General features: G+C 56.2%; 1 protein-coding gene across 2 annotated transcripts in view; it reads right to left on the bottom strand.

Moving 5' to 3' along the window:
- Positions 1–2,126: 2,126 nt before the first annotated feature.
- The window catches only part of Cd247 (CD247 molecule), a 60,554-nt gene continuing 38,453 nt past the window's right edge, over positions 2,127–24,227 (bottom strand). Inside the window, exons 2-8 of one of the 2 annotated variants that reach the window (XM_076831746.2) lie at positions 8,041–8,144; positions 6,952–7,008; positions 6,325–6,405; positions 5,093–5,128; positions 4,242–4,298; positions 3,420–3,455; positions 2,127–2,472 (exon numbers count right to left, since the gene is read on the bottom strand). In XM_076831746.2, coding sequence (XP_076687861.1) covers positions 2,407–2,472; positions 3,420–3,455; positions 4,242–4,298; positions 5,093–5,128; positions 6,325–6,405; positions 6,952–7,008; positions 8,041–8,144 — 437 coding nt within the window. In that variant the 3' untranslated portion in view covers positions 2,127–2,406. The remainder of the gene's footprint in view (positions 2,473–3,419; positions 3,456–4,241; positions 4,299–5,092; positions 5,129–6,324; positions 6,406–6,951; positions 7,009–8,040; positions 8,145–24,227) is intronic. The other variant, XM_076831747.2, reaches the window with a different exon arrangement.

Genomic DNA, 24,227 nt, shown 5'->3' with positions numbered 1-24,227 from the left:
CACAGAAACTCTCTCCTTGGTAAAGACAACATAAGACAGACTTCAGCACGTGAAAACCTTGTGTCACGTCCTGCGGAATAGGGTGAAGGGATGGACCTGAGCCTGCGTCCCGTTTCGTGAGGTAGGTCTCTTCTGACGGCTCCTGGGGAGGGCGTGAGCAGCAGTGCGAGGGGCTGTCACTGAGACACAGACATGGTCAGGACTTGACTCTGACTCACAGAAGTGACTGCCAGCTCACCGAGACCCCCGGGGCCGCTGGCAGCAGGAAGCCCACACACCACAGCTGGCCAAACACCAGGCATGGCCAACCCCTGGAGGTGTCCTCCGTGCTGCTGCCCCAGTTGACAGACTCTGGGCTGCCCATGCAGGTCCAGCTCCTTGTTTCCTGGAATGGGAGGTGTGTCTCTCTGTGCCAGCACGAGGAACAGGGCAGGGTCGTAACAGTCATGTCCTGGGGTGGAGGGCGCTGCTGGGCCTCAGGAAGGGCAGGGGCAGCCACGCGCGCCCTGCCCACAGGGCCTCGTTCTCCCAGGAGCTCTGCTCTCTCCACTCCCCTCTGTGGGCAGTCTGCTCCTCTCCCAGCCGCGTTCTGTGCAGTTGTGCTGTTGGGAGCCGTCCAGTCCCCCAGCGCACTGCTGGTTCCCACCCGCCGTCTCAGACGTGTCTGATGGAACTGGGTCAGTGCAGGTCCACAGCCTGTGTGTAACTCTGCTCCTCCTGGAGTGAGGTGAGGTTAGGTTAGCGCAGCCCTGGGTACGGCTCGCTCATTTCAACAGACGGAAGCAGCCGACTTCAGCGTTCCAGGCTCAGGAGTGGATTCCCCTGCGAGGCTGCTCCCAGCTGGAGGTTCTCCTCTCTCTGGGCTGTCCCCTGTGCCTGGCAGCGTACAGAGTGCTGTGGGAGTCCCAGATTTTCAGGGGGTAGGTGGCTTTGGACTTCTTGACCAAGCCAAGGCTCTGGCTTCAGAGTGACCTCACAGTGTTTAACAGGTGGGCTCGACGAGTTGGGGCTTCACAGAGAGCCACCGCTATGGGCAGGGCCACCTTCCAGAGGGAAACTGACCTGAAGACCTCTCACCCACTACCCACCTGCAGCCCTGTGGGCTGAGACATTCAGTGCATGTGCTACTATTGACTCCCGGGCACCCTCTGCCCACAGCATCACCCACTTCTGGCCTCCAGGAGGGAGGGTCTCCTGCCCTCCAGAGCTGGGCATGATGATGCAGGGCTCCTTGCCCGTTGCCCTCTCTGGGCTGGGGCACAAGACTGGGCCAGCACTCCTATACTGGGCACTGCCCTCTCAGGAGTGGATTCGGCCACTACCTGAGGTGCCCTGCTTGGCCCGCACTGACCCCATGGCAGCACTCTGGGCTGGCGCACCTATGTCCACCTGCATGATCCTGGCAGAATAGGCGGTTCCCCCGGAGCAAGGGTGACACTGCTTTCCCAGTGACCGACTGCATCGCCATCCCAGATTGACTGCTGAACAGAGCTTAGGGGACAGCACCGGTTTCACTGAAGCATTTATTATACGAAATGGGCTTTAGCGAGCCAGTATAAGTTAAAACCAAGCAGAGCAAAGAGGGTTTTTGCCACCCACGGCCACGTGTCCTTTAGTCACCAGGACGGGCTTGCCATTCCCGGGAGGCTGAGGGACGGTGCCCGGGAGCAGGGCAGGCAGGACTCCTCCCTACTCACTTCACCGCTTTGTTCATGATCTTAGTGACACTCCGTGTTCACACTCCATTTCCTATTTTTTAAACCAGATTGTGCACAACTCATTTTCCCTCTAAGAGTGTGAACCTGTGAGGGCAAGGACAGCCTTGCACGTTTTTCCACCCCCCACAGTGCCTGGGATGCGGCTTGGTGATGCAGAGGCATATCTGATGGAGGACTGCCCTGCTGGCCCTTCTGCCCAGCCCTTCCACAGAGTGGCCCAAGCACAGGTTACCTTGAAGTGGGGGTGGGGGGAGGGTGGAGTTGAGAGCAGGAGCGAAGCCACTCAGATTCCTGACAGCAGTACAGACGGGACATGTGCTGGCACTGGGGCCTGCCCTGGACTTCACAAGGCAGACCTAACCCAGCTGTGAGGGAATTGTCCCCAACCCCAGGTTAAGACATGGAGCCAAGGGAGAGGGCTGCTCTCCAGGCACCAGCAAGTCTGAAGTCCTAAGGGCAGGGCCTTGCCCATGACCGTGGGCTGCACTCCCTTGGAGCCCAGGGACATGTTCTTTGTGCCAGGGCTTGGAATTGGAGATCAGCAAATGTCACAACTGGGAAGCATCCTGTTTGTGGAGGGGAGTACTTCAGTGGCTGAGAAGTATGAGGGAAGGCGGTGGTAAAGGGCTCATCCTGTCTTACAGTCGGCATCAGCAGGTCAGGCCTGGGGCTGGTGAGACCCACACTGTTAGCGAGGGGGCAGGGCCTGCATGTGGAGAACATTGTAGGTGTCCTGGGTGGCTGGACTGAGGCCCTGGTGAAAGCAAATGGGAAGAGTGGTCAGAACCCGCAGCCACCTCCCCATGCCCTGCCCCTGCCTCCAGAAGCCATAGGTGGGCCCCTGGCTGGAGGAGCTGCTGGAGAGAAGGCTCCCCTCCAGCTGGGTGCTCACCTCTCCCCAAGCTGCATGCCAGGTGCCTGGACCAGGCCCCCTTCCTGTCATCAAGAGGAAGAAGTTCCCCCACCTCAAATACTGAGCTGCAGTCTCAGGAAAGGGCCAGGCTTGCTCCAGAGAGTCTGTTGGTCTGATACCTGAGGACTAGACCTAGGGAGAGAGTGGCTGGCTGCTGTTCCCAGACCCTGTCACTACAGTGTGTTTGCCAGTCATGTAATAATTGACACTCAAGGTGCCCCCACCCCACTCTGGTGGAAGGCCACACCCTTTTCCCAAAGCCAAGCAAGGCCACTTTTGGTATCACTGTCCTGTGGCAAGCCCGCACCAGGAAGCCTGGAGAAACTGGACCCCTGATGACCCTGGTAGAGAAGTAGGTTGAATATGCTAAGTTTGCATAGGCACCTCATTGTAATAACAATCTTCCTTTTCTTCAACCTTCCTGCCCGTCCTCCCTGACCAAGGCCGACTGGAGGCAGAGAAGGCCTCTGCCAGGATCCAGCCACAGATGTGGACAGTCAGGGGTCACTTGTGTAGGAGCCTGTGCCCACAGCTGTCTGTTCCTTTGGGGAGCCCCATACCCTCTGGGCAGCGGCCTCCTGCATGGGGTGCCCACAGCCTCCTGGCTGGAGCCACATAATCTGGTGGAGTGGCTGGGTCCCAGCCCTGCGCAGGGGCTTAGGGCAGTGGGGTTGCCGCTGGGCTTGCAGGAGCCCCTGAGCGCCTGCCCTGCTGTTGGCAAGAACTGGTGCCACTAGCCGCGAACCCTGGGCCTCAGTCTGGCCCCCCAGGAAGGAGGCTGGGCTCACCTGGTACAGGCCGTCTTGCGCCTTGCCTCGCCGTCGCTGTGGAGAGAGGAGTGTGTGGAGTCAGCATGGGCTCTTGCTCAGGCCCCACCTCTGGGAAGTCAGGTGACTGTCCAAGCTCACACCTACCCCGCCCTCCACCCCAGGGAGAAGGGGCCCTGCAGAGTAAGGTCAGGCACGAGTGGCTCTGGTGAGGGCCCCACGCAGACCCTCACAGGGGCTCCCTGTTGCCCACAGCTTGGAAATGGCCCCCTGCAGCTCTGGAAAATCTCGCCTGCTGTCCGCTCACCAGGAGTGGCTCTGCAAGGTGGTCATGAGCTCCCGGGGAGTCGTGGAAAACCCCACTCCCTGTTTACTGCGTGACCTGGGGTGAGCCATTTACCTTCTCATGCCTCAGGCACACACACAAGCCTCACCAGGTCTGTGGGGACTTCGTGGAACCCCCAGTGCGAGGTGCTGGCCACGTGGGCATCATGGACACACAGCGCCCGTCAGAGGGACTCGGCATGCCCTCTCTCCATTTTGAAATCCTTGATCACTTATGAACAAAGGCCCCTGTGCTTCCATCCTGCCCTGAGACCCCCGTCCCAGGCAGTGACCGCTTGGGCACACCTGGGGCCCTCAGTGCTTCCTGTCAGGAGTGAGGCTTTGACTCGCTTCTGCCTCATGTACTGTCCTCCTGGGGAGCCCTGGAGTCATATTGCCCCTGGGGGCAACCACATGGGCTTCCGTAAGTCTCAGGAGGAACAGGCGGGAGAAGGATCCTGTGGCAGGCATGTGTGGAGGACACTGAGGAGCCCCTCAGGAGTCCAGCAGCACACTCACCTCTCCTTTCGTCCCAATCTCACTGTAGGCCTCCGCCATCTTCTCTCTCTGCAGAGCCTGGAGGAGAAGGCAGGAGGCCCTGATTTACTGCAGAAGAGAGTGGGCTCTGCCGCCAGAAAGCCTCCGGATTCCCCAGGGACAGGGTTGCACCGTCCCACCCCATCCTCTCTCCACCAACCACTTGCTCCTCAGCCTCTGGGGATGTAGCTCTTTGCATGGTAGAGTTGTAGGCCACGGCAGGGACACCGCACAGTAAAGGACTCGCCAAGTCCCTAATCATTTATTTGAGCAAGTTGTCTCTACACAGCCAATGACACAGGCTGTGGATCGGCTTTCTGCAGAGCAAGGACAGGAAGCTCCGAGGGTGGTGGAGTGGATCTTTCAAAAAGAAGCAGCACTCCGCACACCTGTAGTCCCAGCAACTCGGGAGGCTGAGCAGAATTGCCAGTTCAAAGCCAGCCTCAGCAAGACCGGTTTCAAAAAGGCTGAGGTGGAGCCCAGTGGTCAGTGCTTGCCCAGCATGGGGAGGTGTGAGTTCAGTACAGGAAAAAAAAAAAAAAAGCACTCAGGAAAATGCCAGCCCCCAGGAACCGCAGCCTAGGAGGGGCTCCCACCCAGCTTGGCCTGCCTGTGGCCTCCCTCCCCACAGGCCGGTGGACCTGGGAACTCCAGCAGCAGGCTCCAGGCTAACAGAGCCAAGGCAAGGGCAGGGGACAGGGGCGACACCTTTCCTCAAGTAGAGGCACTGCAGGCTGCAAGCAGAAACCAGGCGCTGGACCCAGGGAGGGACACCTGTGGAGGAGAGCCCCTCGGCCCTCCCGCTGCCCTGACGTGAAGTCCTTCCTACTCACGTTGTACACGCCATCCTGAGGATTCTTCCTCCTCTGCTAGGAAAGAAATGAGGGAACCTCAGGAGGGGAGGCTCAGGCCACCAGCGAGCCACAGCCCACCCTGCCCCCACCTACTTCACCTGCGAGATCTGCCACCCGCCTCCCTCCTCCCTGCCCGCCACAGCCCAGGGAGGCCACCTTCAGGCCCCTGCTACACCAGGCGGCTCATGCCTGGTTGCCAGCACTTAGAGACACACTTCTCCCGTCTTGCCCAGGGTGGCCTCAGGGTGTCTGCTGGCAGTCTGTTTGACCTCCAGAGTAGTTCATGTGTGTCCAAAGCATTCTATGTGCCCAGTGTGGTGGTGGCGCACTCTAGTCCCAACAACTCAGGAGGCTGAGGTGGGAGGATTGCAAGTTCCAGGCTAGCCTCAGCCACTCAGTGAAGCCTCATCTCAAAAAGTAAAAAGGACTGGGGCTGTCGCTCAGTGGTGAAGCATCCCTGGGTTCAAAACCCAGTACCAAAAATAAAGAAGGCTTACAAGTGAGACTGTGGCTGGGGACAGAAATATTGCAGGCCACCCCCTGTTTGCAGGTCCTCTCTTCATGCAGAGAACAGCCCCTCCTTTCCCCCTCCCCACAGACCTCCTAGTCCAGGGAAGAGGAGGAAAGAGGATGGGAGTGTTCAAGGAACTTGGTGGCCCACTCTATTACCCATTCCTTCTAGCAGTGCACACCCAGCCCAGGGCTCCGAGGGGCTAGGGAAGGGCTGATGGCAGGTGTGACCCAACACATCAAGGGCCACAGGGCAGTTTCTGCCTCTGTTGGAAGCCCTGCTCCTGAGAGGACTCTGCTCTGACCCTGTTGTCTGTCCCGCTTGCCAGCAGGGGTGGAGTTGACAAAGCCACCGAAGCCTGGCTCTGAGGAGGCCCTGGAGGGTACTGAGACCCACGATCCTCACTGAGTGATCGTAGCCCTTTCTCTGTGGACCTTCTCGTCAGGTCTGTCCTGGGGCAGGTGGTGACCCCATGTGCATCTCGAGGTGGCCAAGGAGCAGTTCCCAGGACAGCTGGCGCTTGGACACAAGGCCCACAAGTATTCCTGAGCTCGAGGCCCCTTGTAATGCAGAAAGGAGCCAAGGAGGGGGACGAGAGCTGGCAGCCAGCCAGCCGCCACCTCCCCCCAGCCCCATGTGTGCTGGTGCAGGGGACCCACCCACAAGCCCACCTCCACACAGGCACAGAGGTGCTGCCTACCTGCTTCCCTCCCATCTCAGGGTCCCGGCCCCGATGCTTATCCAAGACATCATAGTCCTCTCTTCGTCCTAGATTGAGCTCCTAAAATAAAAAGGTGTCAGACATGGGGAAGAGGAACCCAGGGAGGACGGGGCCAGTGGCATGGGGGAGCCTGCTTTGCTTCTCGGTAGTGCTTCACAAAGAAAGGGAGCAGGGTGGAGGAGGTGGTGGGACCTGGTCCATCTGGATACTGAGAGAACCTCTCAGAGCACAATTGTTACCATGACCGTGGGAGGGACCCATAGTCACCAGATGCTTTTCTTACTACATGTTGGTCAATCAAATGGGACAAGTAACAACATTCCCACGAGCAAATAAGGAAGTCCAGGCTGCTAGAGGGTCATCAGTTGGACCAAAGTCCCACTGAAAGGGACATGTGATTGTCATCCTCTGCTGGGAGGATTCTCTGCAGCCTCTATCTAGCCTTTGCGAATCGCTGAAGGCCGAGCGGCTCCCAGGAGGCTGGCTACATCTTTGGCTACACCGTGCATCACATGCTCACGGCACCCCTGCCATGTCTCATGGGTCAGAAAACGGCAAACTACTTGCCTGCAGGTGACAGACAGACAGGTGGACCAGTGGACTTACATTGTAGAGCTGGTTTGAGCCCTGCTGCAAGGCGGCGACGTCTGCACTCCTGCCAAACTGCAACAGAGCAGCGGGTTAGGGCTTCATGGTGGCCCTGCCCTGCCTGTGCTGCCTGCAGGGGTCTGAGGCGGCAGCCCTCTCCTGAGCTCAGCTGCCCTTTCTGCGCCTGCCTGTGACTTTGTCTCGGAATCTGAGGTTTCCTCTCCCAGTCAGTCGCCCTTGCCCACAGAGGTGCAGGGTGGGCATTCCAGGGACTCGGAACAATCACAGTGGTTGTGACTGCACAAGTTCCTGGCTCGCCCCCTGGGCCAGGGCTTTTGTAGTTCCCCTACCCTGGCCCTCTACCTTAGCCCTGCAGCACCTGAGCAGGGGCTCAAGCACTTGGAGCATCTGCCCCAAGTTTAGCACAACTTGGCTCTTTCTCCAGGCCAGGCCACCTCAGTGGAGGAACTTTGAGGCATTAGAGTCAGGGCACTGGAAAGAAACTTGGAGATCAGCCAGGGCTCCTTTCCAAATTAAAAAAAAAAAAAATAGTAGAAGAAAAGAGTTTTGTTTTTTTTTTTTTTTTTTTTTTTAAGTAAAATCTTATGTCAGAGCACAAATTCCAAGGGGGAAATGGGTTAGAGGGCACTGGAGTGATGGCAGACAGTAACCTCCACCCTCTGTCCACACCAGGTCCAGCCCCTCTAAGAAATTTGGGGTCTCTAAGAAATTCACCAGCCCATGGTGAAATCAGGGCTCTGAGCCAACTGAGGTTTCCAGAGAAGCTGACATGGCCTCAGTTGGCAGCTGGCAGCAGGACTTGGGAAGAGGCTGTGGGTCCTCCACCTCCTGACCATGACACCTGTGCATAAGCCCCTTGCTCTCCAGCAGTGGCCCCTGCAGGGGACGCTGCCTTTCAGGCACTGGTGCAGCACCAGCTCCCCCACCCCCATCAGGCTCAGCCCCAAATATACACTTGGGTCTGGCCCTGCTCTGCTGTGGGAACCAAGCCCCAGGTACCACCAAGCCTGAAAATAAGACCAAGGCCTCTCTGCACTCTCCCCAGGTGGAGAAGCCTGCACCCTCTCCAGAGCCCTGGGTACCCACCTTCGCTCTCAGGAACAGGGCAGTGACGATGACACCGTAGATAAAGAGGATTCCATCCAGCAGGTAGCAGAGTTTAGGATCCAGCAGGCCAAAGCTCTGTGCCTCTGCCAAGAGACCCTGGTCAGCCAGGCCCAGGATAACAAGAACACGTCCCACACCCAGAGTAGCCCTGTGACTGGGTGGCCAAAGAAACCATGACAAGGACATAGACCCCATCCTGCCATCCCACCTCAGCCAGCTCCTGGAGCAGCTTGCCGCCTTGGTGGCTATGTGATACCTGCAGGAGTCCCAGAGCCTGGGAAGATGGGGCAGGCACCCAGGACTGCGAAGCTGTCCACCACAGGGCTTGTGCCCTGGGAGCCTGGCCCCAGCTGCAAGTGAGCCCAACATGAGCCGCGAGCTCAGAAAGCCTCAGCCAGATGCCCCCATCTGGATGACTAGGGTATGTGGCTCTCAAGGCCACCCACAGGAGAGAGCAGGACTCTGGGGCCTGGGAAGGGTGGGCTCAGAGACTTAGTGGTCAGGTGACGTCAGGACGATGAGAACCAGGGTCAGCTCTACCCTCCTGACTCCCAGCTTCCTCACTGCCAGGACTCTCCACCCAGGTGGTGGCTCTGGTGCTTGGCTTCCTACTCCCAGGCCCCAAGGGACCAGAGGTCCACCTCCCTCTGGGGCCTGAACTCCCTGTCCACCAGTCCTGGCCCCCTTGACACATCTCTGTGCCGTTGCCCACACTGCCCACGCTGCTCCTCTTCCTCCTCCTCCCTAAAATCCTGCCACCCTGCCGTTTTAGCTCGGCAGTCCTCTGTTCAGCCTCTCCACTCCAAGTTTCCAAGGGTGCGCGGCTCCTGCTGCCGCACTGACCTTCTCACACTGCCCTCGGTGCACCCTGAGCTGGTACTCGGGTACAAAGGACAGGAACATGGTCCAGTAAATGTGCGGCTTACATTTTTATTTAAAAGATTCTGGCACCGTTAGGGAGGGGACGCAGCTGGACACAGCAGCTGGTCCCCCTCCCTCCACCCCAGCCAGGTGGCCTCTCCGGACGCAGGCGCCCTCTGGTGGCCGTAGAGGGCTCAAGCGGGCACAGGGAGTGGACAAGGTCCTGAGGAGCGCGCAGCCTTACTAGCTGGGTGACTTGGGCAGGTTGACCCCTCCGCTGCCTTCTGTCAAGAGCATGGGACTGCCACATTCCTTCAGTGAGCGCGCGGCCAGCGCTCAGCGCCATGGTGTGGTCTCCCTCAGATCCTCCAAGCGGCCCCAGGCGCCAGAGCTCAGGAGAGAGCTCACAGGGAGGACCCTCCCTGCCAGCCACCCTTTGGCTCCCCCCACAAGCCGTGGAGCTGGGACTAGGCTGCCCCCTGTCCCCATCCCCACCACCCTCAACACCTCTGTCCACAGCCTTTGGTGCCCACCCTGATTCAAGACCCCTCCTGGCCCCAGCCAGCTGATCTTTTGGTCAACTTCCCCAGTCCCTGCTCAGAGACAGATGACCCAGGCCCTGGCAGGGAAGCCCAGCTCCTGCCACCAACCAGGGCCACCACCCAGGTCTGCCTCACCACCCCAGGCCCAGACAGCCCTGCTCACTGCTGTCTCTCCTGACTGCACAGTGTGGTCCTGCGCCGGCCTTTGCTGGAGCCAGTGCCCTGCAGGCCTGCCAGCCCTGGCACTACGCCCTCCTGCAACCCCACCGGACCCACCTTCTGTGACTGGCTCTTGTCGGGGAAGGAACAGGAGTCAGGAGGGCGGGGACTGGCCCACTGTGCCACCCCCACAGCCCTTTCTTTTAAAAAGCAATTCACCTGCAGCCCCCTGGCTAAACCGGACACCATGCTCCTCAGCAAACTACCCGCTATCTACAGAAGTGCAGGCCCAGGAGGTCCCTCCCCACCAGCTACCTCACTTCTGCCACCCTCACACATTCCAGAACTCAGGGACATAAGAATGATTCCTCCAACCATAAAATCTGCAAGAACAACTTCCCATTAGAATTGCTCAGCATGGGCCAAAGTGACCCTTTACCATGCACAGCGGGGACTAGGAAGTCTGAGACAATCCTACTGTCAAAAGTCAAGAGGTAGGGGGCTGGGGCTGGCGCTCAGAGGTAGAGAGCTGGCCTAGCATGGGCAGGGCACTGGGTTCAATCCTCAGCACCACAACTAAAAAATGAATAAATAAAGGTATTATGTCCACCTACAACTAAAAAATAAAGATTAAAAAAAAAAAAAAAGTCAAGAGGTAGCTGGGCGCAGTGTAAATCCGACAGCTTGGGAGACTGAGGCAGGAGGATTGCCAGCCTCAGCAACTTAATGAGGCCCTAAAAAACTCAGTGAGACCCTGTCTCTAAATAAAATATTAAAAAGGGCTGGGGTGTGGCTCAGTGGTTGAGCACCCCTGGTTCACTCCCCAGCACCCAAACAAACAGAAGTCAAGAGGTGGACCCGGATGGGACTCTCTGGAAACTTTCCTGTGACCCTCCCAATAACACTGGAGGGCAGGGGGAGTGCCCCTCCTCTCTGAGAGGACCCGCCCTCCTTGAGATTGACCCCTTCTCCGTCGTCCTCTCTTCTAACACATTTTGCCGTTCTTTCGCTAAGCTGGGGTCTTGCCAGAATCCTTGGGCAAGAGCACAGCTTGTGAGTGGTGACCCCGGGGTGCCCAGCTCGGCTGTGCTGGCACGTCTCCTGGGCAACACCTGCAGCCCACAGAGCACTCCAGGACATAGCAGGACTTGCGTCCCTCCTTGGCCAGGCGCACCAGGACCACTGGGTGCATCTCCACAACACTTGCGCTGACCCTCGGCAAGCCCCTGGGGGCTCAGAGACCCTCCGCCCCAGCCCAGGTCCCCACAGCTGGGGCGTTTTGCCTTCTGGGCTGGAGAGGAGCCGCTGGTGGCAATTTATGGGGTGGTTGAGATTCCTATAAAGGGCTGAGAGAAACGCAGAACAGAGGATCACTGGACATGAATTTAGAACAGATAGGAAGCAGCGTTTCTTTGTGTTGTGTGGACGCGGCACAGAGGGGGCAGGGGATTGGCCGTCTTCCTGGACATGAGCAACTGCTCAGGGAGTAGCAGAATCTTCCGGCCAGGGCAAGTGGGATGCTGCCCCATTCCTTGGGGAGGAGAAGGACAAGGACGGCACACCCCTCCCCGGCAGGCTCCCCGTCCTCCGTCCCTGTGCTGTGCGGGGAGGCGAGGGCCCAGAAAAGGCAGTGAGAGCCAGGACCCAATTCAACTACATAATCAGATGATTCGGGGACATCAGCTCTGTGCCCGGGGCTGTTGAGGCTGAGGAGCCCCAGACCAGAGACGGGGAGACCCTAGTTCCTCCCCTGCCACCTGTTAACTGCATGGTCTGGGAAAGTCACCTCACGCTGAGCCTCAGTTTCTTCATCTGAATAAGAAGGCACCAGCAGGCAACCTGTCAATGACGGCTTCCAGCTCCTCCGCCCGGACAATGGTGTCCAGAGTCTGGGTGGGGCTGTCAGCTTAGCCCTCAAGGCCACACATGCAGGCTGCCACACATGCAGGCTGCCCCCCAGGATGCCACCTCAGGGCACGTGCAACCCCTTGCTTCTCAGCCCCAGACAGAGCCTGTTCCCCTCCTTCCGGGCCTCCCTGCCTCTGGAGGCACAGCCCTTGCTCTCTGCCCGACAGCCATGGCAGGCTCAGGTCGCGAGGCCCTCGGGCAGCCTGGCGGGTGAGTTTGGTACCCTTGCTGCCACCTCTTCACTGGCCTGTCGCTGCCCTCGAGGAGGAGAAAGGACGCAGCCCTCCGTCGGGAAGACGCGGTCACACTGGGTTCGACTCTGACTGGCATCGGGGGCAGCTCCCTTAGCCCTTCCAGCATCACTTCCCATCCACAGAAGCAGTTTGACAAGGGCATCCCAAGGCAGAGACAGAGAGCAGGTGAGACCAGGTGTGTGGGGACACCTGCCATCTCTGGCAGCATCTTACTCTGCTGCCAGGCTGAGCTGGAGCTTGCCAACCGCCTGCTTCAGCCTCCCTCCCGAGGAGCTGGGATGACAGGCGCACAGCAGAGCACTGGCTCCAGGGCCCTCTGGCCACCCTAGAGGCTCTGCTGGTGCAAACAGCAGGAACCAGCAGGCCTCCCCTCTGCCACCCCTTCCAGCCAGAGTTGGGGTGGAAGCTGCCAGGCTCCTTGGTTGGCGATGGGAACACCTGCCTTTCAGGGGTGTGAGCACCCAGTTGCTGGTGACTGTGGAGGGAGGGCTGGGTGCACAGGAGGCACTCGGCAATGTGGGTGTGCTGAGAATCCCAGCCTCACCAAACGATGCCCTCATGGCAGGACGCACCCTGATGGTCTACAGCATGCTTTGCCCTCCAGTGATCCGGCTGCACGCTCAGACAGATCTTGTTAAGGCCAAAAGGTTGCACTACGGGAAAGCTCTGGAGGGCACCTGATGCAAAGTTCCTCTTCTCTCCTGTGTGTCCCCAGGGACCTGAGTCCTTCTGCAGGTTTCCCTGAGCTGCACCTCTCGCCTCTGCTTGAACAGCTCTGGTGATGGGGAGCTACTCACTTCCCACCCAAGAAGATGGAGAGCTCTAATTTTCAGAGTGTAAGAAAGTCACTTTGGTTCCAGTTCTGTCTCCAGAAGCACAAATTATGCAGAGTAGGCCATTCTACAGGGCAGCCTTTCCCGGCCTGCTCCCGTCCAGTTCATCTGCCCTTCAACAGGAAGCACTTCGGCGCCGCAGGTGAGGACGAGACCTGGCTCATCTACCACGTGACCCGGAGCAACCCTGGCTCCTTCCCAGGGCGTGCGGCCCTCAAGTGGGGTGGACTTGGCCCTTGGTGAGTGCTCAGTACACAGGAACTAATGTCACCAGTATTAATCACAGGAGCCCACGACCAAGGTCGGAACGGCCATCTTCCAAGCCTTCTGACCTTCTTACTTTGTACCCCCAACTTTGAGCCCGGGTCCCACTGCTGCTCAACCCCACTCCCAGTCTCAGACGAACTGACAATGACACTGCAGGCTAAGAATTTAGAAAACAGGAAGTCACATGTCCTCAGGAAGCGGTGGCAGCAGCTCCGGGGGTGCCCGGGCTGGGCAGGCTGCTGGGTGTGACACCAGCCCACTGTGTCACAGGGCACCCAGACTTTCCCCTCTGGCGTTGCCCCCTCCCTGAGGGACTTTCACAGCAGTGGCCAAGCTGCAGGCCAGACAAACAGAGTGACGATGACAATCACACGCCGAAGGGGTCCTGTGCCGGAAATCACGTGTGAGTTCTCCCATTCACGCTTCACAGTGATTCTGGGGAAACTAGGCCAGACAATAACATGCCTAAGGTCAAGAGCTGGGGCTGGACCCAGTTACCTGGAGCCATACTCTGTGTTCCAAGCCACCATGTGGCCCTGCCCGGTAGATGATACATGTTCCTCAGGGCTGGGGATGGACCCCCACAGGCTGTGGGGGTCCTTCCTCCTCGGGGGTCAGCTGCACAGCCGGCAACATCCTGACTCTACAACTGGTCTTCCTTCTTGGGGGGCCAGTGTGCTGAGAGGCCTAGGGGAGCTGGCTGCAGCTGTAAGGGCAGGACACACATAGCCAATGCCCTGCCAGGACCCCCGTCACCCTGCAGGGTACGTCACTCCTGCTGTAACTTGCCCAACAGCTCCACCCCTTCCTCAGATTTCGGTAGTCTTGCTTTATTGTACAGTGGATCATCTGGTCACAACCACCTACAAGTTCCATGTGCTCACAGTCAAAGATTCCAAGGTAGGAGGGAAGAAAGAGGCTGTTTGGTACCTTAGGGGTAACAGGACTATGGGTGGGTATTTCCCTTCTTATATTTTTATTTCCATTAAGGTTGTTATGTTCTGTGCAATACTTCTAATTTTTATGTGATCGTCTTTCTTTTTATTTTCAAGTAAATCAACTCATTCTGAAGAAAAAAAGTAGAGAAATCAAAATCACCCATAATTTCCTGTTCAAAGATAATCACGACCAACATGATACCATGTTGCTTTTTCAAATTTGCTGTTTATGATTTGTAATCATTCAAAAGCAAAAAAAAAAAAAAAACAAAACAAAAAACAAAACTGTCCTAAAAACACCTTGGGAATATATATACACATGCATAAAGCAACGTGTGCAGAGAGAGAATTCTGACGCCAGCTCGGGCTCCAGGTCTCCCAGTCCAACAATCGTATCCTTCGCAACATTTGCTCCACACACTTGGTTGGAAAATCCTTTGATATTTCTTATTTCATTTGATCATAATGACACTTGAGTGAGGTAACTGGCAGATCTTATTTGCTCCACTTTTCAGATAAAGAGACCAAAGGTCAGTAGGGCAAAGTGACTCCCCTGCAGTCCCATGGTAGGTGTGTGGCAGAGAACAGATGAGGGCCAGGCTCACCAGGCCTTTGTTCTTTCTCACAAGCACACGACCCTCACGTTATGCTCTTGAACATTGGCAGCGTTTAAAAGAAATCCACCGTCTGGGCATGGTGACCCCAGCAACTGGGGAGGCTTAAGCTGGATGGAAAGTTCGAGGCCAGCCTCAGCAACTTAGCAAGACCCTGACTCAAAATAAAAAGTTGTAAAAAGGGGTGGGAATGCAGCTCAGTGGTAAGGCCTCCCTAGTTTCAACACCCAATGCTGCAAGAAAAAAAAAAAAAAAACATACATACAGAAAAAAAGAAGAGAAAGAGTCTGCTCCAGACCAAGCCCCTTTATGTCAAAATTCCAGGAAGGATTTTGCCATTTCTTTGAGAATTTATTTTACCGACAAACCCTCACAGTATATAAAGCTATATGTACAAAAATGTTTGTTCAATCTTCATCTATAGAAGAAGAAAAACTAACTTAAAAGTTCACTAACTGGGAATCTGGTACGTTTTTGTTTATTTATTTATTTGGCACTGGGTACTGAGCCAGAGTGCTTCACCACGTAGCTGCTTTCCCACACCTTTTGTTTGCCGAGACTGAGTTTTGTAATCCTGCCTCAGACTTCTAAACTGCTGAGATTACAAGTGTGCACCATCTTGCCCAGATAAGTTTTGGTATATTTATGCAGCAACTACACACACATACAACAAATAGCTCTATATGTGCTACTATGAACAGATTTCCAAGACAATTATGTTAAAAATTAACAAAGCAAGATTTAAAATGGTATGTATAATATTTGTATATAAAAAAGGAATGTTATGTAGGTTACATATGTATATTTCTATATTCATAAGAGTGTCTCTGGATGGAGTTTGGGTTTGGGGTAATGGAAGATGGAGAGGGGGAATGGACAGTGGTGGTCCTACAACATTGTATCTCATGCTGCTGAAAATGTGTTAAATATATGTTTGTCTGTATGGCTAAGGGCACACAGATCTCCCTCAGCTACCTCTGCAGAGAAGCCAGATGAAGAGTGTTTGGGAGAATCTTTCATGTCTTTCACTTTGCACGGTTTGTGCTGTGTGAAACTCTATGACAGTGGTTGTATTTTAATATAATCCCCAGCTATGTGACCTCTTCAATCCAGGAAGGCGTAAACACCACTGTTCTGGCAATGCAGAAGTAGGGTCAGACATAGGGTCAGTCTAGCAAAGGTCTTTGAACCTGGCTGAAGCTGGGTGTGTTTCTTTTTGTTTTTGGGGTTTTTTAGATGGGGTCTGCCTCTGTTGCCTGGGGTTGGTCTCCTTCTCCAGGGCTCAAGGGATCCTCCCGCTTCAGCCTCCAGTGCTAGGACTGCAAGCGGCCCCTCTGGGAGGGCTGGCTTGGGACCTTTCTGTTGATGATTCGCCAGGTTTGGATGCACCCTAGCTGTACGGAAAGTGTTTGTGATGGCGTTTGTGGAGTAGGATGACGTTTTCGCTGAACTCAGACCACAGTTGCTGGGGCCCATAGCGTGCTGGTTCCTGTGCTCCTTCGTTATGGGTTACTATCCGGTGCTGCAGGAACCAGATGCCTGCCCTGCAAGCCCCCTCCACCCTCGCTAGGTGAGCACCCGCAGAGGGGCCGGCGGGTGGGGCGGTCCAGGTCCACGAGGCACACCAGCCGGTCCCTCCCCTCCGCAAGTTGGGAGGCGACGGCCAGACCCGTCTTCACCAGACGGAAGACTGGGGGCCGGAGGGGGCCAGGCGTCTGTGCCCTCCCGGCGGGGGGACCGTCCGGGCCTCCGATGGCCCATCGGGGCGTGGCGAGGCAGAGGAGCCCTGTCCACGGCCCCGCGCTTCCCCAAGGACACGACGCCTCGGGGGACACTGTTCACTGGGCCTGGAGGGAGGGCGGGGCACGCACGGCCGTCTGTCCAGCCCACCGCAGCCCGCGGCCACCTGCGGGCGGGCTCCGTGCGCGTCCCGGGAGCCGGGCCGGGCTGCGGTGGGCTGGACAGACTGCCGAGCAGGGTGGGCTGTGGCAGGTCGCCAGCTAGAGGCTTCCTGTCGGCGGCCGTCCCCGCGGGTTATCGCCGGCGATCTCGCATCCGAGCCGCTGGCGCACTCGGGCGCCCGCCCCCACTGCGGTCCCTCGCCCGACCGTGCCGCCCCCGGTTAGGGTTAGGCTGCAGCGCGGGTCCCCCGGGGGGAGTGACCCGGACGGCCGGCTCCCCCAGCACAGCAGCCCACGCGCGCACTCTGCGGGCACAGCCAGTGGGGAGAGGCCAGGCCTCCTCTGAAGGCCCCAGAGAGTAAGCCTGCCCCGCTGGGCCTCTCCCCGCCCCAGCATCCTCCCCCGTGGGAGCGCGGGCAGGAAGCACCAGGGGTCTCCGTTCTCACACAGGGGGACTCCAGATGTCGTCAAACCCGCGCTTTCCTTTCTCAGCCCGGCGCGCACCAGCTCCAGGGCTTTCCGGCGCTCGTACCCAGCAAGGGGAGAGCCCGGAGTTTCATCTCCCCTCTCAGGGACCTTTTCTGCTGGAGTTAGGACTGTGAGCTGCTGCACCTGGCTGAACTGTGGTCTCCCACCTGACTGCAGAAGTGAGGCCGCTGTGGGGGAGGGGACACCAGGCAATGGCCGTGGTCAGCCTTTCCTGGCTTCTCTGACTTGAGCTAACCAGATCGCATGCCACGACTCGTTTTAGCTACAGACACGGAGGATTTTGCAAATTTTAGAAAGACAGGAAAAGGTGGTTGAGCTAGTTCCAGAGCAAATGGCAAATGGGGGGTTTCTCTGTTCCTCTTGGCAGAGCCCACCTCCTGAACAGTGCTCCAGAGTTTGTCCTGAATCAGAATTCCTAAAGCTGCTGAATCCGAGTCTTGCCAGAAGGCCCAGGGCCCTGCCTTCTAAAGAGGTATTCTCATGTGTACTACTTTTCCTGGACCCACTGCTCTGGGTTGGTCCAGCTCCAACTGAACATTTGTGGCCAGGCCTTGCAAGGGGGCCTGGAGTCTACTGTCCAAGCTCCATCTTATTTCCTCTTTCCTCAGGGTCCTGAGCAGTCTGCTGAGTCCCTCCATCGCCCAGAGCAGCTTGAGACTCTGTATCAGAAAGGAAAGCACTGCGAGATCATGCTCCTAGAGGACGGCAGCCCCAAAGCTCTCCCCGAGGCACACCGCAATCCCACAGGGACTAGAGCCACTTGCAGGCTCCTTTTTTTATCAAACACCCAAGTGAGCTGTGACTTTGCACTGTAGGGCCCTCTTGTGCTTATTCTCCATGTTTCGAGGTGTCAGGGTGGATGGACATCTTGCCATCCTAACACAGCGTACTGAAGAGCTACTTGGTTTAAAATATATCAATGGGCTGAGGATGTAGGATGTAGGTCAATGGTAGAGCTTTTGTCCAGCATGTGATTCCCAGCATCATGAAAAACGAATGAAAAGGAAAATAAAATACACATTGTAATGGAGACAGTCCTAGAACTGATTGTTCTTCTTCCAGCCCCGCTTTCTTCAAACCTGGCTAAACTTTGAGGACAGCTGGGAGGGCGCAGTGCCTGTCCTGAAAGACCTCACTCCACGTGTGTCTTGGGAGATTCTGAATCAGGTGTGCTCTCAGCCTGTGGGCCAGAGCCTGGGTCGGGGCTCGCCAGCATCAGCATCATCTCCATCTTGGCATGCTTTTGCTCCTGGTACAGAGCCGCCAACTGCTCTGGGCAGGTTCAGTGGATGCCCCAGGCCCTGTGGGAATGGGGGGGGGGTGCCTGGGCAGTTTGTAGCACGCTCCACTCCCCCTTGCACAGTTCACTGACTGAAGAGAACAGGCCAATTTCCCAAGACCAGAATGACAGCAAAAGAGAAAAGAACAAAGAAATGTCACAGGCAAAATGGAGTGGAGTCCTGCCCCTACCCCACGGTTTTATCTGGATGGAGAAGGGCAAAATTACCCACCAAGCCTGGACGGAGAGCCTTGTGCCTGGTGAAGCCAAGGTGGGGGCAGTGGGATTGAGCGCTCCACCTGGTACTGCCTCCCCCCCACCTCAGCCCTCCTCAGCTTCCCTGGCCCAGGACCATCCAGACAGCAGTCCACTCAGCCCACTCCGAACCAACGGAGTCCATGTTTTCAGGTGCAAAGAGCGCTCGGCTGCTCTGAGGTGTGGATTCTTCCCTGTTCCACGCACCTGCGGGCTGCTCAGGGCAAGCCCAGGGTTTCAAGTTCTTTTGTTTCCATCGCCAGAGTGAAGCGCAGTTTTAGGTAACACCCGGACTCAGTACATAATTGTTTGAAGGATTGAGAGATTGATCGAAAAAGTAAAATGAATTTTGCCCCTTACATTTCGAAGTGCCTACGAGTGAGAAGAGATTTGAGGGTTTTTTGTTTTTCTCTTTTGCAGTTTCTTATTTTTGTGAGGACCACCGCAAAACCTATCACCCAGTGTGACCTTAGGAAAGTTTTTCACCCTTAGCTTCTCTGCCTCCAAAATAAGGGTGCCCCAACCCCAGCTCCTGAACTGGGGATCGAAGCCAGGAGGGCACCACTGAGCTACATCCCCAGCCTTTTATTAATTTTATTTTGAGGCAGGGTCACTCTAAGGTGGCCCAGGCTAGCCTTGAACTTTCAGTCCTGCCTCAGCCTCCCAGTAGCTGGGAACAATTACAAGAAATGTGCCCAGTACTCATGGTTTTCTAATGAGCAGCTACCACAGATTCCTGAGCCCTTGGCTGGGCCTGGCATGGGCTTGGGTGGTGGACAGAGGGGAAGGCGGGTGAGGCTGTTCTTTCTCCTCTGTCAGGCCCAAGCTGTGAGCAGACCTCTGCCTTGCGTTTGACTCAGGCCTGGGCCCTGGTCGGGGGACAATGCTCCCCTCCAGGAGTTTCTTCTGATACCTGAACAGAGAACAGCCCTGGGCTCACCTGAAGGGAGCTGCCATGCCCTGGGAGGGCCAACCAGCTGCTTCCAATGAGACAGTGTTCGACTGGCCCTCCCATTAAAATCTTCACTTGACAAACTTCTATTTCTCTCTCAAGGGTCAGCTCACATGTCACCTCCTCTGGGCAAACTTCTGTGCTATGTTCAGGCAGAACCAATGTCCTTCAGTGGGCTACTGTTTCTATTCCAGAGTGAGTTAAAAGTCAGGAATGGGGGGGTGGTAAATTGATTGTTAAACAGAAGGCTATCGCAGCCTGGGGGCATGGTAGTGGCCTGCAGTTCCAGCTACTAAGGCAGCTGAGGTGGAAGGATCTCTTGACCCCAGGAGTTCTAGACCAGCCTGGACTACACAGCAAGACCCCATCTTATAAATAAGTAAATAGATGATGATGATGATGATAAAACAGCAAAAAACCCAACAAAAAGATGCATTTTCAAATGATATATTCAGTATGTTTTCCCTCAACCTTCAGATACTTTTCAGGCAAAGAACTTCTAAATAAGAAATGATCCCACTGTCAATCTTGTAGAAGGGTAGAAGTAACTCCCATCTCCTCCGTGTTTCAGGCTTTGGGGCACCTGTGCCCTACCTGGGCGCCTTCCATGTGGGGTGCTCCTGAACGGGAGCTGAACAGCCGCACTGGGTCTGAGCACTTAGTCACGGCAGGGTTTGGGTGCTGAGCACTGAGCCCAGGACCTTGCTCTGCTCTACCACTGAGCTAGCCTCCAGCTAATGTTCTACTTTAAAAATAAGTCTGATATTATTTCCGACTTCTCACCCTGTTGTTCTTGCACATTTCCCACTAATTATTTGATTCCAGGTCTGTCCCTGCTAAACCCACAATGCGGGGACAATTCATTTCGACTCCGCAGCCCCTAGCTAGCGCACGCAGCGGGTGAGCTGGAGGGTGTAACACGAGGACGAGGATAGTGCATTTCCCCCGGGGTTCTTGCCCGGGGGCTGAGCCCAGAGGGGCCACCTCCGTCTTTCTGTTTTGAAGAATCCCTTCCAAGTTCCCCCACACACCTGCCAGAGGGAATGGGAGCGGGGCTAGCGCCTGTGTCTGGGGTGGAGAGTGTGGGTGAGCCTCTGGAGACCGCACGGTGTAGGAGGGACCTGGCTCCTGCCAGCCCCGCGGTGGCAGCGCAGCGCAGCGAACCCCCCGGGCGGGGCGCACCTGCGGCTCGGCGCTGGGCGGGGCTGCGCGAGGCGGCTTCCCGGGAGCGCTGTCTGTTCGGCAGCCCCGGTGCCCAGCCCACGCCGGGCAGCGCTCGCCTGTGACGCCCGCTCGCAGCTGCCGCTCGGGGACGCAGCACGTGGGCGGCCGCGGGCTGGGGGCCACCGCTGGGAGGGTCACGCCCAGTCCCACGCCCTCCCTGTGGGCGCCGCCCTGGAGCCCCGGCCTGTCACCGCCCTCCCGCTCCCGCCCTCTGTGACGGCCACACCTGGGTCTTCGGGAGGCTCACCTGCACCGGCAGGTGAGGTGGCCCAGGGCCCCTGCGGCGCCTGCCCATTCCATCCGGTTCTAAATCTAGGTTTGCTGTGGCCAGCTAGAGGAGCAGCCTGAAGAAAAAGTGCAGCAAAATGCTAACGCCGGCTCCAGCCCTGGTTTGTGGAATGAAGGGCGATTTAATTTTTCTTCATGCCTTCCCTTATTTCCCAAGTTTTACGACATGTGCGAACATATAATTTTGAAATAAGAGAAAATAATCAAAACGCATGTTTATACCTTGCATTAGTCTCCCTCCTGCCAACCCCCAACCCCTATTTGCACTTTAGGTCAATGAATATCTAAATAGCTCTACATTACAGACACCAGCTCGCCCACACAGGGAGCAGGGGACTGGCATGGAGGGCAACTGAGGGGAGGGTACTGGAGTTAAAGGTTGGTCCTGACCAATTCACAGAGTAAATAAATGCCCACAGCAGGAAAGCTGAAGGACCAGCATGGTATGAGTCCCACAGGACTTGACCATGACCACAGGCCAGTCAGTGCCAGACCTGTGTGGAATCCAAGCCCTCTGCCCACCTGGCTCTGATCCAGCCATGGAGAGTGCCGTGAACACATCGACTCATCCAACCCAGGGCCTGACTTTCCCTTTCACATCCCAGAGCAAGGACCAAGCTGGGGCTTGAGGTGCTCTGGGGTCACTGGCCAACATCCCTGGAGCCTCTCCCAGGTGCAGCTGGGACCACAGAAGTTTCAGGTGCCAGGCGGGGGCAGGCTCTGCAGCTGGGCTGGCACGGTATGGGGACCAGGTCTCAGCAGTGGGGGCCGTGCTGCAAGGCTGTGGTCTCTGCATGTGCCTATGCAGGAGGCTGTGTGTGTGAACCAGTGTGTCACATAAGAGCTCAGCAGTGTGCAAGGTCTGCACAGGGGCACATCTCGCCTCTCAGAAGTGTCTGAACCAGGAAAGAAGTACTTCACAGGGCAGGACCAAGCCCTTGCTAGGAGCGGTGTGCAGGGCCCTTGGGACCGCCCTCTCTGCTCCAGGCCCTCCGCAATGAAGAAGCACCGGCCACTTCCCCTACCCAGGCTCCCTCTGTAATGTCAGAAGAAAATCGGCCAGGCCAGTTCCCCACCCTGCAAAGACCTGCTTCCCTGCCTCAAAGCTCGCCCCTCCTGAGCATCCCTCCTCAGGCCCGTCCTGGCCTCCCTCTGTCTTCTCGCCCGCATCTTCTCCCCGCACTGTCGCGGCTGTCCTTCCTACCAGCCTTATTTTCCCTTCCGACATTGCTCTTGCTCCTCCGCCTCTCCCGGGTTACCACATGGTCACCGCCAGAGGAGCCTCAATGCCACTGCCCTTGGATAGCCTTGGGTGGGTGACAGCCTGGCACCCTGGCCTGAAGGACTTGGGGGCTCCAGGTCTCTGGAGGACAGGCAGTCACTGGTCATCCTGGCCACCCTTCCTGGCCTCGGCGAGCAGCCTCCCTGCAAGGCCACTGAGCATGAGCTGCTTTGGGCTGTTGAGCACAGAAAGTCTCCCGTCTGCTCTGCAGTCCGAGCCTCAGGGGATTACCATCAGGTCGGCTGCGTGATCTGTGACCTGGGGCCAGCAAGCCTCCTTAGTCCCCAGACAGGCCGGGTGCGGCAGTGTACTCAGACACCCACAGTTACATAGCTGCCCTTTAGATCACGCTCGCCAGGGCGCTCCCAATTAGCAGCGTTCATTCCTGCCTCCCTTCTGACTTCAAATAGCCAAAGCCTTCGTATTAGAAAGCAGAGACCTGAAAAAGTCATCATTTCTCTTTCTCCCTTTGAAAGGAAAAGGGGAGAGGGAGGTAACACACAGACACTTATTCACACACTCACAAAGGATGATTTTGTGAATTGGTCCATCTGCGAGGATATCTAGAATCTAGGTTTGCAACTTGCATCCTTTTCTCTTGATTCCCAATTTAGTTGAAACTTGAACAGAATTGTGCTAATTTATTAGTTGAACACTAAATTCAAAGAGCCATTATTTTGTGGAACAAAGTGAAACTTTCAACAGTTCAAGAGTAGACCTCATTGAAATGACTGGTTAGAATTGGCTCTGAATCTATAATTCCCTAAAGCCATTAAATTAAGAAAAATGTCAACCTATTGCCTGAATTAAAACTGGTAATTCTTTGGCTAACAAATTTCCCTTTTTCTAGCTGGGTGTGTGAGTACACACCTGTCCCCAGCTGTTCTCCAGAGGTGAGGTGGGAGGACTCCCTGAGCCCAGGATGAGACCTACCTGGGAAACACGGTGAGATCCTGGTTTTTGGTTTTTTTTTTTTTTTTAATGTTCTACACATTTACAGGAGATGGTCAGGAAAATGGTGAAGAAGAAGAAGAGCATTTCTTTGTTTTTAATGTTTTGTTGGCTGACTTAAAAAGCACACAGCCCTGGAGTTGGCCTCTCATTATTGGAGACAACAAAACACCCCCAGAACCCCTGACACTGGCTAACGAGACGCAGGCTTTCAGCAGCCGGGGAGGAAGCCGGGAAGCTCAGGCGGACACTGTTTTTCTGCAGAATGGACCAACTGTGTCGGCAGCAATTGTCTTTTCAGTGAGCAGTAATAAAACGCCTTTACCTTCCCTTCAAGGAGCCTAACTTTTAAATGGAAGTAAGTAGTTTATAATTCCCCCCAAGCAGATGGGGCTCTCCTTGAGCCGAGGCCACCTGGGGCTGCAGTGGGGCCCAGTTAGAAGCTCCCTTCCCAGGCTGGGCTGCGGGGGGGGGGGGGGGGGGGCAGCTTCTGTATTTCCCAGCCTGCGTTTCTGGTAAGCTTTTCACAAACACTTCTCTCCTTGGACTCCTTGCTGGCTCCCCACTGCGTGGTGGGCTCCTAGAAGCCCTGGTTCTCTTCAAGGGAGGACGGATTGAGTTCCACTTTTGAACTTCTCTGGGGTTGCCCTCCCTGAGAGTAGCTCCAACATCGACCCCTAGGAGACTGTGGGCAGCACTTCTCAGGACTGGCTTCCCCTGCTGTGGGCAAGGGTTCGGGCTCCTAAATACCTCCACCTCCACCCCCAGCTAGTTTTTTCTCTTTCTCAGCCCCTGCTCGTTTTCGGAGAGCAGAAAGCTGGGTGAAGAGGGTGAAAAGCTGGGAACAAAGGGAGAATTTTGCCTGTGGTTGTTCTAGTGCTGGAACAGAGGCTGACAGCACTAACCCCAACTTCAGTCGACTCTATTTTAAAGGCAAAGTTTCTATCTAAAGTACAAAAAGCAAAAGGAAAGGGTAACGGTACAGTCGCTGAAAAGGTTCCAAGAGTGCAATATTTATCCGCTACGTATACTCTGTAAAGCAAGAAGCTTAACAAATCTCCCTTGAAGAGAACTAGTATCCAATCACTCCTGTCTCTCCATCTTTATTTCTTTTTATTAGTTTTATGGCGTCTTGTTTTTCTCCTCTCTCCCACCCTCAATCTTCTTGC

Source organism: Callospermophilus lateralis, chromosome 13 (genome assembly GCF_048772815.1).
Source record: "Callospermophilus lateralis isolate mCalLat2 chromosome 13, mCalLat2.hap1, whole genome shotgun sequence".
Classification (NCBI taxonomy): Eukaryota; Metazoa; Chordata; class Mammalia; order Rodentia; family Sciuridae; genus Callospermophilus; species Callospermophilus lateralis.
This window is presented reverse-complemented; position numbering and strand designations above follow the sequence as displayed.